Consider the following 17,979-nt stretch of genomic DNA (forward strand, 5'->3'; position numbering starts at 1 on the left):
ACATGACAGTTAAAACAATGACGATGAAGTTTATTCATTAAAGTCACACTTCACACACCAGCTTAAAACAACAACAACATTTGATAAAAGCAATAAGAAACCTTGCATCAAGCAGAACTCTTTCCTGGACATAAAAACTAAAAAATTTACCAAACTTATACTACGTGTATCATCTAATAGTACCATGTGAAGTAAAACAATATAATAGAAGCAGATATAATGACGTTCTGGTTCTAAGCTTCATACAGCATATAGTCTCACAAGTCTGGTGATTGTTTCAGAAATATAACATACAAACATATATAGTTATATAGAATACAACTGGACCTTGAGGTTGTCTACTTCAGAAATATAACATACAAACATATATAGTTATATAGAATACAACTGGACCTTGAGGTTGTCTACTTCAGAAATACAACATACAAACATATATAGTTATATAGAATACAACTGGACCTTGAGGTTGTCTACTTCAGAAATATAACATACAAACATATATAGTTATATAGAATACAACTGGACCTTGAGGTTGTCTACTTCAGAAATACAACATACAAACATATATAGTTATATAGAATACAACTGGACCTTGAGGTTGTCTACTTCAGAAATATAACATACAAACATATATAGTTATATAGAATACAACTGGACCTTGAGGTTGTCTACTTCAGAAATATAACATACAAACATATATAGTTATATAGAATACAACTGGACCTTGAGGTTGTCTACTTCAGAAATATAACATACAAACATATATAGTTATATAGAATACAACTGGACCTTGAGGTTGTCTACTTCAGAAATATAACATACAAACATATATAGTTATATAGAATACAACTGGACCTTGAGGTTGTCTACTTCAGAAATATAACATACAATCATATATAGTTATATAGAATACAACTGGACCTTGAGGTTGTCTACTTCAGAAATATAACATACAAACATATATAGTTATATAGAATACAACTGGACCTTGAGGTTGTCTACTTCAGAAATATAACATACAAACATATATAGTTATATAGAATACAACTGGACCTTGAGGTTGCCTACTTCAGAAATACAACATTTTGGGAAAAAGATACTGTAATCAGAAATGTTTACAATTTTTTAAAAAATGTTAAGGTCCTACTTATTCATCATAGTTTAAAAGGCAAAACTGACCCTAGATCCGAACTCCTACTCTAAGTGTGAATAGAGTAGTTCTGTGTGGGCCAGTTTGTACAGCATGGTGCATGGGTCAATTCCTGCTTGTCACGCCCTCACCATAGAGAGCCCTTGGTTCTCTATGGTGTTGTAGGTCAGGGCGTGACTAGGTGGTGTTCTAGTCTTTTAATGTATATGTTGGTGCTCTTAGTATGGTTCCAAATTAGAGGCAGCTGATGTTCGTTGTCTCTAATTGGGGATCATACTTAAGGGTTCCCTGTTTCAACCTGCATTGTGGGATATTGTTTTGTGTGAGTGCATTCAGCACCACGTAGTTCACAGTCGTTGTATGTTTCTTGTTTTTGGTTTAAGTTTCACTGCAAATAAATATGTGGAACCCAACTCACGCTGCGCCTTGGACCGTCCATTTTAACGAGCGTGACACTGCTGGGAGTACACATACCATACATGTATTTGAACATGACTGTAATGACTGAGTGAATTTGGATAAAAGTGTCTGCTGGATGGAAAATATTATCACATACTATTATAAACTGGGTGGTTTGGGTCCTAGATGCTGATTGGCTGAAACAGCATTTCAGAAGTGTATACTGTATATCAGACAATATACCACGGGTATGATGCAAAAATACTTGTTTACTGTTCAATTTATGTTGGTAACCAGTTTATAATAGCAATAAGGTACCTCAGGGGATTGCAGTATATGGTCAATATACCACGGCATATTCACTCAAGAACAGCCCTTAGCCGTGGTACAGTATATTGTCCATATACCACAAACCCCTGAAGTTTGTTATTGCTATTATAAACTTAAGCAATAAGGCCTGAGGAGGTGTGGTATATGGCCAATATACCATGGCTAAGGGCTGTTCTTATGCACAATGCAACACTGAGTACTTGGATACAGCCCTTAGCCGTGGTATATTGGCCACATACCACAAACCCCCGATACAAGGTTTTATTTATATTTATACAAGGTTTTTGTCAAACTTGTTCTGTTCATGTCTTCTTGTTTCTGGGTTTGTTGTGTTCATGTCTTCTTGTTTCTGGGTTTGTTCTGTTCATGTCTTCTTGTTTCTGGGTTTGTTGTGTTCAGGTCTTCTTGGTTCTGGTTTTGTTGTGTTCAGGTCTTCTTGGTTCTGGGTTTGTTGACTGTACTGTAGATCTCAGATGCACCCACCTCAGCTGCTTGTGCTGCTGCTAGTCTGAGGAGAGAGAAACAGAAATGAAACAAAGGAACTCTATACCCTTTATATTGCACTACGTTTGACCAGGGCCTATAGGGCTCGGTCAAAAGTAGGGCACTAAATAGGGAATAGAGTGCCATTTGGAACTCATTACTCCCTCATTATAGTCATGTCATGGTAATTGTCTTGAGATACAGTGCCTTGCGAAAGTATTCGGCCCCCTTGAACTTTGCGACCTTTTGCCACATTTCAGGCTTCAAACATAAAGATATAAAACTGTATTTTTTTGTGAAGAATCAACAACAAGTGGGGCACAATCATGAAGTGGAACGACATTTATTGGATATTTCAAACTTTTTTAACAAATCAAAAACTGAAAAATTGGGCGTGCAAAATTATTCAGCCCCTTTACTTTCAGTGCAGCAAACTCTCTCCAGAAGTTCAGTGAGGATCTCTGGATGATCCAATGTTGACCTAAATGACTAATGATGATAAATACAATCCACCTGTGTGTAATCAAGTCTCCGTATAAATGCACCTGCACTGTGATAGTCTCAGAGGTCCGTTTAAAGCGCAGAGAGCATCATGAAGAACAAGGAACACACCAGGTAGGTCCGAGATACTGTTGTGAAGAAGTTTAAAGACGGATTTGGATACAAAAAGATTTCCCAAGCTTTAAACATCCCAAGGAGCACTGTGCAAGCGATAATATTGAAATGGAAGGAGTATCAGACTACTGCAAATCTACCAAGACCTGGCCGTCCCTCTGAACTTTCAGCTCATACAAGGAGAAGACTGATCAGAGATGCAGCCAAGAGGCCCATGATCACTCTGGATGAACTGCAGAGATCTACAGATGAGGTGGGAGACTCTGTCCATAGGACAACAATCAGTCGTATATTGCACAAATCTGGCCTTTATGGAGGGGTGGCAAGAAGAAAGCCATTTCTTAAAGATATCCATAAAAAGTGTTGTTTAAAGTTTGCCACAAGCCACCTGGGAGACACACCAAACATGTGGAAGAAGGTGCTCTGGTCAGATGAAACCAAAATTGAACTTTTTGGCAACAATGCAAAACGTTATGTTTGGTGTAAAAGCAACACAGCTCATCACCCTGAACACACCATACCCACTGTCAAACATGGTGGTGGCAGCATCATGGTTTGGGCCTGCTTTTCTTCAGCAGGGACAGGGAAGATGGTTAAAATTGATGGGAAGATGGATGGAGCCAAATACAGGACCATTCTGGAAGAAAACCTGATGGAGTCTGCAAAAGACCTGAGACTGGGACGGAGATTTGTCTTCCAACAAGACAATGATCCAAAACATAAAGCAAAATCTACAATGGAATGGTTCAAAAATAAACATATCCAGGTGTTAGAATGGCCAAGTCAAAGTCCAGACCTGAATCCAATCGAGAATCTGTGGAAAGAACTGAAAACTGCTGTTCACAAATGCTCTCCATCCAACCTCACTGAGCTCGAGCTGTTTTGCAAGGAGGAATGGGAAAAAATTTCAGTCTCTCGATGTGCAAAACTGATAGAGACATACCCCAAGCGACTTACAGCTGTAATCGCAGCAAAAGGTGGCGCTACAAAGTATTAACTTAAGGGGGCTGAATAATTTTGCACGCCCAATTTCAGTTTTTGATTTGTTAAAAAAGTTTGAAATATCCAATAAATGTCGTTCCACTTCATGATTGTGTCCCACTTATTGTTGATTCTTCACAAAAAAAATACAGTTTTATATCTTTATGTTTGAAGCCTGAAATGTGGCAAAAGGTCGCAAAGTTCAAGGGGGCCGAATACTTTCGCAAGGCACTGTATATATATATAAAGATATGTTTCAATATGAACATCTCCACAGCACCTTTCTTCCCTATAGTTCTACATTATAATACTATCAACAATTAATACAATACAGTTCTAAAAATGTCACGTTTTTATTTCTTCTCTGATTAGTGTGTCATTGCGAATAATTTCCATATTTCCTCCCTTTCAGGTGTATAACATTACAACTGTGTAGCTAATAGGTTATGTGTTTGTAGATGGACTGAGGTGAATTAACCTTCAGCAGCCAAGGTGATAATGGACTGAGGTGAGATAACCCTCAGCAGCCAAGGTGATAATGGACTGAGGTGAGATAACCCTCAGCAGCCAAGGTGATAATGGACTGAGGTGAGATAACCCTCAGCAGCCAAGGTGATAATGGACTGAGGTGAGATAACCCTCAGCAGCCAAGGTGATAATGGACTGAGGTGAGATAACCCTCAGCAGCCAAGGTGATAATGGACTGAGGTGAGATAACCCTCAGCAGCCAAGGTGATAATGGACTGAGGTGAGATAACCCTCAGCAGCCAAGGTGATAATGGACTGAGGTGAGATAACCCTCAGCAGCCAAGGTGATAATGGACTGAGGTGAGATAACCCTCAGCAGCCAAGGTGATAATGGACTGATGTGAGATAACCCTCAGCAGCCAAGGTGATAATGGACTGATGTGAGATAAACCTCAGCAGCCAAGGTGATAATGGACTGAGCTGAAATAACCCTCAGCAGCCAAGGCGATAATGTACTGAGGTGAGACAACCCTCAGCAGCCAAGGTGATAATGGACTGAGGTGAGATAACCCTCAGCAGCCAAGGTGCTAATGAACTGAGGTGACACAACCCTCAGCAGCCAAGGTGATAATGGACTGAGGTGAGATAACCCTCAGCAGCCAAGGTGATAATGGCTGGGGTCATTTTTGCTTTTTTTCTGTTTTCCAAATACCATTTAAAAGTGTTTTAATTGTGTAGAAATGCAGTAAATGAGATTCAACTTTCCACCCCCCCCCCCCCCCCCCCCCATCCAGATTTGGATGTAAACAAACGTCTCCTTTAATGCTATGTGTTCACAATGTTCTAGTATTGACTCCATGTTGCTGTAATGGCAGAATATGCTCACTGGGTGGCAGAACTGGGGAGTTTGAATTTCACAGCAGCGTATTGGTCATCTTGGTCCTGTTTCTGTGGTTGATGCAGCTGGACGGTGGAGTACAGAGGCACTTCCTGGTTTTTGGAGTGAGAGAAGTGGACGCTGGCGTAGTGAACATCATCCTGGTCGTATGTGTACTCTGTCTGTGCTGCAGTAGGGGTCATGGCCATGTTTGAGACATTGTCATTCACTGGACTAGTGTCTCCCTGATGGAAAGAAAGAACAGACAACATGAGGAGTGGAAATGTTCCACAAAGAATACACAGTCATCACAGTCACATTCTGATTCCAACAGACTCACCTGTCCATCATCTGCTGTGTCTCTTGTGTTGGAGGTGGATGTGGAGTTCTTCTTCCTGTTTTGTAAATTAATGAATGTATGAAGATATCAATCAATCAATTAATAAATTAAGTTACTATTATTTATTTTTATTTAACCTTTATTTAACTAGGCAAGTCAGTTAAGAACAAATTCAAATTTACAATGACTAAAGTGAAATTATATTAAAAAAATATGCAATCTCACTCACCTGAACCACATGAGTCCAGAGAGACAGAGGATGAGAACCAGAACAACAACAATGATTCCTACAGCTGCAGTCAGAACTGATATTTGTTTCCCTATAATAAAATATGGATGATATGAGTACATGTCATGTTCTTATAATCTAAAATCTAACACATTACAGAATATCAACACAATAGGTGTTAATACTTTGGGATCTTATAAAACTTGTGACATCATAAGCCAAAACATAATTATAAACCAAAGTGTAATCAGTCAAAACACAATGATTAAGATCAGCTTGAAACCTGTCAATTTGTATTGAAGATGTAACTTTACCTGCTACAATGATCATCAGAGCTGTAGAGTTCATAGATCCTCTTCTATTCTGGGCCTCACAGTAATATTCTCCTCTGTCCTCAGAGATGATGTTAGTGATGCTGTAACTCTGTCCTGATGCTTTTGGTGAGGTTACATTCTTCTTGTACCAGGTGTATTTGTCCACAGGTGGGTTGGCATCACTGCTGCAGGTCAGAGTCACTGAACTGCCCTCCACTATTTCACCAGAGGGACTGACTGACACTGAGGTGTTCTTTGGGCCGTCTGGTGGACAATATGTAACAACAGTGTTTTAAATAGTGTTTTACTTGTGATTGAAATATGAATTTAAATGTGATCCTCTGATTAAAAGATGAGGTTAGGTGAACTTACACTGAACGTCCACAGACACAGAAGAAGAGTTGAGACGTCCATATTTATTCTCAGCCTCACAGTAATATTCTCCTCTGTCCTCAGAGATGATGTTAGTGATGCTGTAACTCTGTCCTGATGCTTTTGGTGAGGTTACGTTCTTCTTGTACCAGGTGTGTTTGTCCACAGGTGGGTTGGCATCACTGCTGCAGGTCAGAGTCACTGAACTGCCCTCCACTATTTCACCAGAGGGACTGACTGACACTGAGGTGTTCTTTGGGCCGTCTGGTGTTGAAGATGACAGAACAAATAAGAACTCATATAACATGTAAGGAAGCAAGAGATGATGTAAATTAGTATAGATTAGTATATTACACTGACATGCAGAACCATGTATTACAGAGATGATGTAAATTAATATAGATTAGTATATTACACTGACATGTAGAACCATGTATTACAGAGATGATGTAAATTAGTATAGATTAGTATATTACACTGACATGTAGAACCATGTATTACAGAGATGATGTAAATTAGTAGAGATTAGTATATTACACTGACATGTAGAACCATGTATTACAGAGATGATGTAAATTAGTAGAGATTAGTATATTATACTGACATGTAGAACCATGTATTACAGAGATGATGTAAATTAGTATAGATTAGTATATTACACTGACATGTAGAACAATGTATTACAGAGATGATGTAAATTAGTATAGATTAGTATATTACACTGACATGTAGAACCATGTATTAGAGAGATGATATCAATGACTTTCACTGTAGATATATCAACATCCCATGTACTCACATCTGACAGTGAGAGTCTCTTCTGGAGAGAGGATTCTCTCTAGGCCTTCTACAGCACAGGAGTAGTTCCCTGCATCCTCACTGCTGACTGGGTCTAGGATCAGTCTGTTATAACTGGTAACTGGGTCTAGGATCAGGCTGTTATAACTGGTGACTGGGTTGGTCAGACTTTGTCCGTTCTTGTACCAGATGTAGGTGGGGTTGAGACCGACTGTACATTTGGTTCTACATCTCAGTGTGACTCTCTCCCCCTCTGACACAGACGTAGGATCCATCTCCAACAGGATATCTAAGAGGAAACATCAGTCATATTTGACTCCAGACTGGCTTGTCATGTGATTAGACTTGTCCTATTACAGTAATAACTGTAGGTGGAGTATTACCTGTGACAGTCAACATCACACCAGGAAGGCCAGAAAATCTCCCCTCATCTGTCGTTAGTAATCTGAATTTGTATTCAGCCGAGTCCTTCTCTGTCAGGTGTGTTATTGTCATGGTGTGGTGGTTCTCTGTGTTCCTATTGTACTCCACACGACCTGCAGACTCTGGATATGACCTGACATCTACAGGGTGTTTCTGTGTAAACCAGAATGAACCTTGTTCTATATAACTAGTGGGATGAGTGTAAGAGCAGGATATGTTCACTGTGGAGCCCTTCAAGACACAGATTCTCCTCTTGGTGTAAGTCACCCTCCAGCAGTTGTGACCCTGAACACCTGAAAATACATGAAATAGTTTTGTTCAGATATACCTTGAAGTTAGAAAGTTGCCTTACTTTGTTATAAAGAAAGGTTAGCTACAAATTATCCCAATAGAATCCAGACTCACACACTGCAGGAGAGCGGAGATCCTCATGGCCTTTAACAGCACAGGAGTAACTCTCTGTTTCAGAACTCCAGACAGAGTGTTGTTGGGAAGTGAGCCAAGCAAGAGACTGTCCGTTCCTGTCCCAGATGTAGGTGGGGTTGTCAGTCAGAGTACAGGTGGTGCTACAGGTCAGTGTCCTCTTCCATGCCTTTGTGTCAGGAGTCACCTTCACCTGCAGGTCTGAATGAGAGCATATAAAAACACACTTTCTGGTTTCCTTCTGTAGTTGACAAAATGACTCTACCAGACTTAAAGATAACACAGTCTAACCTGTGGGATATATGGCAGTGCAAGGCAGGTCCACGGATGGTATCAAGGAACAAATGCTTCTACTGGTGTAGGTCACCCTTAAGCAGCTCAGAGAAGAAGTATCTGGAACAAATGATGAAGCACATGATGATGATGATGTTGACGGTGATGGTGAAGATGGTGATGATATTAGCTTATTTGTATGATTCTCAGTATGACTAACATGTTAGATAGTAATGAGCTATAGTTACTTATAAATCAGCAATCTGAATTGACTGAAAATATCAAGTCTGTTTACCATAAGAGATGAAATCTCTGGAGGTAAAACTCTGGAGGTAAATCACAACACTCACCCACTGTGACTTCAGGAGAGCTGAGTTTGTCATGGCCTCTTAAGGCACAGGAGTAGCTGTCAGAACCTCCTCTACTGACTGAGTATTGATACTGGGAAGAGGAGTCAGAAAATAGATATTCTCCGTTCATGTACCAGATGTAGGTGGGGTTGGGGATTTCAGTTAGAGTACAGGTGGTGCTACATGTCAGTGTAACCCATGATCCTTCTGTCACTGTGCCAGGAGTCAAATTCACCTGCAGGTCTGAATGAAGAGAGAATAACAACATAAAAAAACAAACCTCATAATTTCAACCTCCAACAACTAGAGATAAAGTAGTGACAGTATATCATAATGTTCTGTAAGTGTAGTATTACCAGTATATCACAATGTTCTGTAAGTGTAGTATTACCAGTATATCATAATGTTCTGTAAGTGTAGTATTACCAGTATATATCATAATATTCAATAAGTGTAGTATTACCAGTATATCATAATGTTCTGTAAGTGTAGTATTACCAGTATATATCATAATGTAAGTGTAGTATTACCAGTATATCATAATGTTCTGTAAGTGTAGTATTACCAGTATATCATAATGTTCTGTAAGTGTAGTATTACCAGTATATATCATAATGTTCTGTAAGTGTAGTATTACCAGTATATATCATAATGTTCTGTAAGTGTAGTATTACCAGTATATATCATAATGTTCTGTAAGTGTAGTATTACCAGTATATATCATAATGTTCTGTAAGTGTAGTATTACCAGTATATATCATAATGTTCTGTAAGTGTAGTATTACCAGTATATATCATAATGTTCTGTAAGTGTAGTATTACCAGTATATATCATAATATTCAATAAGTGTAGTATTACCAGTATATCATAATGTTCTGTAAGTGTAGTATTACCAGTATATATCATAATGTTCTGTAAGTGTAGTATTACCAGTATATCATAATGTTCAGTAAGTGTAGTATTACCAGTATATATCATAATGTTCTGTAAGTGTAGTATTACCAGTATATATCATAATGTTCAGTAAGTGTAGTATTACCAGTATATCATAATGTTCAGTAAGTGTAGTATTACCAGTATATCATAATGTTCTGTAAGTGTAGTATTACCAGTATATCATAATGTTCTGTAAGGGTAGTATTACCAGTATATCATAATGTTCTGTAAGTGTAGTATTACCAGTATATCATAATGTTCTGTAAGGGTAGTATTACCTGTGACAGTCAGAGTTGTTCCTGGGAAACTATGACCCCAGTCAAAGTTGTATGTTTTAAAAGTGAAGCGATACTCAGCTGAGTCCTCCTCTCTCAGATCTGTGATTCTCAGGGTGAAGGGACCTCTGTATGTTCCAGTGTACACCACACGACCTGCATACCCTGGTTCTGTGGTTAGGTCTTCAGGGGTCGACTTATCACTTCTAAACCAGAATGATGATGTGGTGTTATAAAAACCAACATAAGTACAGGATATGTCCACAGTTGACCCCTTCAGGGCACAGATTCTCCTCTTGGTGTAAGTCACTCTGTAGCAGCTCTGACCCTGAACACCTGAAACACAGTGACATAACAAGAGGTCAACTGGATTCTATTCTCAGTTCTTTCTAGAAATGCTAAAAGTTCTCATAGTGAAACCAAAACACACACAGGTTAAACAGTATTACAATATGAATGAAATAAACACTCACACACTGCAGGAGAGTGAAGATCCTCATGGTCTTTTACAGCACAGAAGTAGCTGTCTACAGCATTAGGGTAGACTGAGTAGGGTAAAGTGTTCTCAGTTACAACCTGTCCGTTCTTGTACCAGATGTAGGTGGGGTTACCAGTCAGAGGACAGCTGGTGGTGCTACAGGTCAGTCTCTTCCATGTTGACATCCGTGAATAAGGAGTCACCTTCACCTGCAGGTCTGGAGTAGACAACATCTACCTGAATCACCTGGTGTCTAGTGTCGTCACATGATGCAATACATTTACCCTGAAGAAGGTGATGTCGAAACATTGGTGTATTTTAAGCAACAAATGACTGGGAGGTTATACATATGGAGTGTGACTCTCTTTGTTGTTACAGCTTCCAGTTTATTCTCCGTTAGTCAGCACCTCGACACTAAATAATTTCATATGGGTGTGCACCAGCTCATTATTTTATTAGATTAATACAAATCAAGACAATTTCCAGACCTAAAGGGTTAATGAAGATTAAACAGAACATCAGACAATAGAATGTTACCTGTGACAGACAGAGTGACTCTAGGACTGCCAGTATATAGCATGTTACCTGTAACAGACAGAGAGACTTCAGGACTGCCAGTATATAGAATGTTACCTGTAACAGACAGAGTGACTCCAGGACTGCCAGTATATAGAATGTTACCTGTTACAGACAGAGTGACTCCAGGTCTGCCAGTATATAGAATATTACCTGTTACAGACAGAGTGACTCCAGGACTGCCAGTATATAGAATGTTACCTGTTACAGACAGAGTGACTCCAGGACTGCCAGTATATAGAATGTTACCTGTAACAGACAGAGTGACTCCAGGACTGCCAGTATGTAGAATGTTACCTGTAACAGACAGAGTGACTCCAGGACTGCCAGCATATAGAATGTTACCTGTAACAGACAGAGAGACTCCAGGACTGCCAGTATATAGAATGTTACCTGTAACAGACAGAGTGACTCCAGGACTGCCAGTACATAGAATGTTACCTGTAACAGACAGAGAGACTCCAGGACTGCCAGTATATAGAATGTTACCTGTAACAGACAGAGTGACTCCAGGACTGCCAGTATATAGAATGTTACCTGTTACAGACCGAGTGACTCCAGGACTGCCAGTATATAGAATGTTACCTGTAACAGACAGAGAGACTCCAGGACTGCCAGTATATAGAATGTTACCTGTTACAGACAGAGTGACCCCAGGACTGCCAGTATATAGAATGTTACCTGTAACAGACAGAGAGACTCCAGGACTGCCAGTATATAGAATGTTACCTGTAACAGACAGAGTGACTCCAGGACTGCCAGTATATAGAATGTTACCTGTTAAAGACAGAGTGACTCCAGGACTGCCAGTATATAGAATGTTACCTGTTACAGACAGAGTGACTCCAGGACTGCCAGTATATAGAATGTTACCTGTAACAGACAGAGTGACTCCAGGACTGCCAGTATATAGAATGTTACCTGTTACAGACCGAGTGACTCCAGGACTGCCAGTATATAGAATGTTACCTGTTACAGACAGAGTGACTCCAGGACTGCCAGTATATAGAATGTTACCTGTTACAGACAGAGTGACTCCAGGACTGCCAGTATATAGAATGTTACCTGTAACAGACAGAGTGACTCCAGGACTGCCAGTATATAGAATGTTACCTGTTACAGACAGAGTGACTCCAGGACTGCCAGTATATAGAATGTTACCTGTTACAGACAGAGTGACTCCAGGACTGCCAGTATATAGAATGTTACCTGTAACAGACAGAGTGACTCCAGGACTGCCAGTATATAGAATGTTACCTGTTAAAGACTGAGTGACTCCAGGACTGCCAGTATATAGAATGTTACCTGTTACAGACCGAGTGACTCCAGGACTGCCAGTATATAGAATGTTACCTGTTACAGACAGAGTGACTCCAGGACTGCCAGTATATAGAATGTTACCTGTTAAAGACAGAGTGACTCCAGGACTGCCAGTATATAGAATGTTACCTGTTACAGACAGAGTGACTCCAGGACTGCCAGTATATAGAATGTTACCTATAACAGACAGAGTGACTCCAGGACTGCCAGTATATAGAATGTTACCTGTTACAGACAGAGTGACTCCAGGACTGCCAGTATATAGAATGTTACCTGTAACAGACAGAGTGACTCCAGGACTGCCAGTATATAGAATGTTACCTGTGACAGACAGAGTGACTCCAGGACTGCCAGTATATAGAATGTTACCTGTTACAGACAGAGTGACTCCAGGACTGCCAGTATATAGAATGTTACCTGTTAAAGACAGAGTGACTCCAGGACTGCCAGTATATAGAATGTTACCTGTAACAGACATAGTGACTCCAGGACTGCCAGTATATAGAATGTTACCTGTAACAGACAGAGTGACTCCAGGACTGCCAGTATATAGAATGTTACCTGTAACAGACAGAGTGACTCCAGGACTGCCAGTATATAGAATGTTACCTGTGACAGACAGAGTGACTCCAGGACTGCCAGTATATAGAATGTTACCTGTGACAGACAGAGTGACTCCAGGACTGCCAGTATATAGAATGTTACCTGTAACAGACAGAGTGACTCCAGGACTGCCAGTATATAGAATGTTACCTGTGACAGACAGAGTGACTCCAGGACTGCCAGTATATAGAATGTTACCTGTAACAGACAGAGTGACTCCAGGACTGCCAGTATATAGAATGTTACCTGTAACAGACAGAGTGACTCCAGGACTGCCAGTATATAGAATGTTACCTGTAACAGACAGAGTGACTCCAGGACTGCCAGTATATAGAATGTTACCTGTAACAGACAGAGTGACTCGAGGACTGCCAGTATATTGAATGTTACCTGTTACAGACAGAGTGACTCCAGGACTGCCAGTATATAGAATGTTACCTGTTACAGACAGAGTGACTCCAGGACTGCCAGTATATAGAATGTTACCTGTTACAGACAGAGTGACTCCAGGACTGCCAGTATATAGAATGTTACCTGTTACAGACAGAGTGACTCCAGGACTGCCAGTATATAGAATGTTACCTGTTACAGACAGAGTGACTCCAGGACTGCCAGTATATAGAATGTTACCTGTTACAGACAGAGTGACTCCAGGACTGCCAGTATATAGAATGTTACCTGTGACAGACAGAGTGACTCCAGGACTGCCAGTATATAGAATGTTACCTGTTACAGACAGAGTGACTCCAGGACTGCCAGTATATAGAATGTTACCTGTAACAGACAGAGTGACTCCAGGACTGCCAGTATATAGAATGTTACCTGTTACAGACAGAGTGACTCCAGGACTGCCAGTATATAGAATGTTACCTGTGACAGACAGAGTGACTCCAGGACTGCCAGTATATAGAATGTTACCTGTTACAGACAGAGTGACTCCAGGACTGCCAGTATATAGAATGTTACCTGTAACAGACAGAGTGACTCCAGGACTGCCAGTATATAGAATGTTACCTGTTACAGACAGAGTGACTCCAGGACTGCCAGTATATAGAATGTTACCTGTTACAGACAGAGTGACTCCAGGACTGCCAGTATATAGAATGTTACCTGTAACAGACAGAGTGACTCCAGGACTGCCAGTATATCTCCCTCCGGTCTGGTCTGTTATAAATCTGAACTTGTACGTAGCTGAGTCACTCTCTCTCAGGTTTGTGATTGTCAGGGTGTGGCCATTCTTCTTATCTCTATGGTACATCACACGACCTTTGTAGTCTGGCTCACCACTCAGACTAACAGGATTCCCCTCAGCATTATTTTTTAGGAACCAGAAGGTTGTTGTGACTGTACCACTGGGATATGTGTAAGTGCAGGACATCTCCACTGTTGACCCTTTCAAGGTACAGATACTCTGAGTGGTGTATGTAACACTCCAGCCATATTGACCCAGTACCACTGAAACACAGTTAGACATCACAAGGATGTTACATTAAGTTCAAGGTCTTTTGACTCACACTAAAACTTTGTTCCATAGTTGAGACATTGATACTCTTTGGTTGAGTGTGAATGGAAACCACAGATAAGCTTCACTCAGTGAGATGAGAAAGACAACTGTTTAAAATGGAGTGGAGACGCCAAATGTGTCGACAGTAGAACATGAACATGGTTATGCTTTTAGAAATGTCTGTAGACTGATAAACAGAGCAACAAAAAGATAAGAATGAGACCATACCTGCTACAGACCAGAGAAAGACCACCAACACACTTCCTGCTGTTCTCAAGGCCATTGTTGCATCTCCCACCCTGCAGTCTTAGAAACATAAACAACAACTCACTCTATAGCTGGTGAATAACTCCACCTGATACATTGAAGTATAAACTGTAAATGGGGTACAGGGCCTCATTACTGAAAATGAACCAGGCTCGTATTGTGTTGTGATGTATTGTGCTATATGGTTGTCTATGTGAATACTGTCTGTCTGTAATGTGTGTGATGTGTTGCATGTCTGTCTACATCTGTCTATTTAAGATGACATGATGTATGATGCAAAACAATGTCCTAATGGATACAGTAAAGTAATCATCATCATCAACAACAATCTCTTATTGAACAGATCTGACTAAAGCTTGGCATTAAACACATATTTTAAGGGGGTTGTTCAGCTTCAATATTGCAGATACATTGTGGCTTCAATCAATGTAATTGTCTGAATCTTTTCCAGTTCCCTATTTATATTTTTTGTAAATATATACAATATATATCAAATATAAATATATATATATACATTATATTTAATATATATTAATATATATATATATATATATATATATACAGTATACATCATATATGTCATATAAGTCCCTTTTTCAGGACCCTGTCTTCCAAAAATATTTTGTAAAAATGCAAATAACTTCACAGATCTTCATTGTAAAGGGTTTCAACACTGTTTCCTATGGTTGTTCAATGAACCATAAACAATTCATGAACATGTACCTGTGGAACGGTCGGTAAGACACTAACAGCTTACATACTATCGGCAAAAACTTAGGACACTAAAGAGGCCTTTCTACTGACTCTGAAAAACACCAAAAGAAAGATGCCCAGGGTCCCTGCTCATCCTCGTGAACGTGCCTTAGGCATGCTGCAAGGAGGCATGAGGACTGCAGATGTGGCCAGGGCAATAAATTGCATTGTCCGTACTGTGAGACGCCTAAGACAGCGCTACAGGAAGACAGGATGGACAGCTGATCATCCTCGCTGTGGCAGACCACGTGTAACAACACCTGAACAGAATCGGTACAAACGAACATCACACCTGCAGGACAGGTAAAGGATGGCAACAACAACTGCCCGAGTTACACCAGGAATGCACAATCCTTCCATCAGTGCTCAGACTGTCCGCAATAGGCTGAGAGAGGCTGGACTGAGGGCTTGTAGGCCTGTTGTAAGGCAGGTCCTCACCAGACATCACCAGCAACAGCGTCGCCTATGGGCACAAAGGGTGAGGGCTAGGGCGATTCCCCCCAGAAATGTCTGGGAACTTGCAGGTGCCTTGGTGAAAGAGAGAAGTAACATATCACAGCAAGATCTGGCCAATCTGGTGCAGTCCATGTGGAGGAGATGCACTGCAGTACTTAATGCAGCTGGTGGCCACACCAGATACTGACTGTTACTTTTGATTTTGACCCCCTCTTTGTTCAGGGACACATTATTCCCTTTATGTTAGTCACATGTCTGTGGAACTTGGTCAGTTCATGTCTCAGTTGTTGAATCTTGTTATCTTCATAGAAATATTGACACATGTTAAGTTTGCTGAAAATAAACGCAGTTGACAGTGAGAGGCCGTTTCAGTTTTTATATGTATTTTTTGTAAATATATTTTCCACTCAATGATCATGCTGCTGCTCCCCCTATGGTCATTCCACCCCACCCCCTCTACAGCCTCCACCCCAAGGGTCATGCTGCTGCTCCCCCCATGGTCATTCCACCCCACCCCCTCTACAGTCTTTACTCTGCCTCCACCCCAATGATCATGCTGCTGCTCCCCCTATGGTCATTCCACCCCACCCCCTCTACAGCCTCCACCCCAAGGATCATGCTGCTGCTCCCCCTATGGTCATTCCACCCCACCCCCTCTACAGTCTTTACTCTGCCTCCACCCCAATGATCATGCTGCTGCTCCCCCTATGGTCATTCCACCCCACCACCTCTACAGCCTCCACCCCAATGGTCATGCTGCTGCTCCCCCTATGGTCATTCCACCCCACCCCCTCTACAGCCTCCACCCCAAGGATCATGCTGCTGCTCCCCCTATGGTCATTCCACCCCACCCCCTCTACAGCCTCCACCCCAATGATCATGCTGCTGCTCCCCCTATGGTCATTCCACCCCACCCCCTCTACAGCCTCCACCCCAAGGATCATGCTGCTGCTCCCCCTATGGTCATTCCACCCCACCCCCTCTACAGCCTCCACCCCAAGGATCATGCTGCTGCTCCCCCTATGGTCATTCCACCCCACCCCCTCTACAGCCTCCACCCCAATGGTCATTATTCATCACTGCCAGAGTTATTATCTATATAGTGCTAGTTCTATTTCTGTTGTTTTCATTTCCATTTTTCATCATTTTATTTCACTAGTCCTGCATGTTGAAGTCTAAGACGTTCACTGTACCCTGCAATTACACCTGCAACCCTGTGCATGTGACTATTAAACAATCTGAATCTTTATTATTTTCCCCTTACCCTACCTCCTCTCCTCTAATTGGAGTAAACTAATGACAAACGCAGACAAAATGTTGTGTTACTGTCCTGGACCAAAACAGTTATTCCCATTCAATATATGTTTTACCTAACCACTAACCCTCATCTTAATCCTAACCTTAACCTCTAAACCTAACTCTTCATCCTAATCTCAACCAAAAATAGCCTTGTTACTTGTGGGGACCTGTGAAATGCACCCACTTGTCCAACTTTATTTTACAGTCCTTGTCAGGACTTCTGGTCCACACAAGGATAGTAAAACCATACAAACACACACACACACACACACACACACACACACACACACACACACACACACACACACACACACACACACACACACACACACACACACACACACACACACACGGCTATACTTTGACTGTGGTTTAGGATTGCATTATTCTATGTGTGGTGAGGTCTCTTGTGAATAGGAAGCATTTCAGTGTAAATTGAAAATGGACGAAAGTCAGCAGTTTTATTTCTTATGTTGAGGAGTGGACCAACATTTTTAAAACAGGCAAAATGTGACTAAAACCCATCACTCCTCATCAGCTGCATCATAGTGCTACTGAAGGTTCCAGTGTTCTAGACAAGAGCTTTCCCTACTGACATCTCAACATTACTGCACCATCCTCTCTTCAAACAATGTCCTTATACATTTGGGTAGTAATATAATGCCACGGTGATATTCTGTTACACT

General features: G+C 40.9%; 1 protein-coding gene across 1 annotated transcript; it reads right to left on the bottom strand.

Annotated features, from left to right (window-relative positions):
- Positions 1-5,308: 5,308 nt before the first annotated feature.
- LOC118938520 lies at positions 5,309-14,910 on the bottom strand. The gene is made up of 12 exons (XM_036942565.1): positions 14,747-14,910; positions 14,125-14,469; positions 10,511-10,732; positions 10,041-10,373; positions 8,826-9,068; positions 8,494-8,595; positions 8,185-8,403; positions 7,740-8,072; positions 7,358-7,645; positions 5,873-5,963; positions 5,644-5,698; positions 5,309-5,548 (listed from the first exon to the last, which is right to left on the bottom strand). Exons 1-12 carry the CDS (start codon positions 14,799-14,801, stop codon positions 5,309-5,311), a joined length of 2,526 nt encoding a protein of 841 aa, XP_036798460.1. The 5' UTR covers positions 14,802-14,910.
- Positions 14,911-17,979: the final 3,069 nt, after the last annotated feature.

The sequence above is a fragment of the Oncorhynchus mykiss genome, chromosome 13, assembly GCF_013265735.2.
Source record: "Oncorhynchus mykiss isolate Arlee chromosome 13, USDA_OmykA_1.1, whole genome shotgun sequence".
Lineage (NCBI taxonomy): Eukaryota > Metazoa > Chordata > Actinopteri > Salmoniformes > Salmonidae > Oncorhynchus > Oncorhynchus mykiss.

Coding starts and splice junctions, on each gene's coding strand:
- LOC118938520 (XM_036942565.1), bottom strand. CDS start 14,801: ATGGCCTTGAGAACAGCAGGAAGTGTGTTGGTGGTCTTTCTCTGGTCT. Junction 8,596..8,825: donor CTCTCCTGAAGTCACAGTGG/GTGAGTGTTGTG, acceptor CATTTGTTCCAG/ATACTTCTTCTCTGAGCTGC. Junction 7,646..7,739: donor TGTGATGTTGACTGTCACAG/GTAATACTCCAC, acceptor GTTTCCTCTTAG/ATATCCTGTTGGAGATGGAT.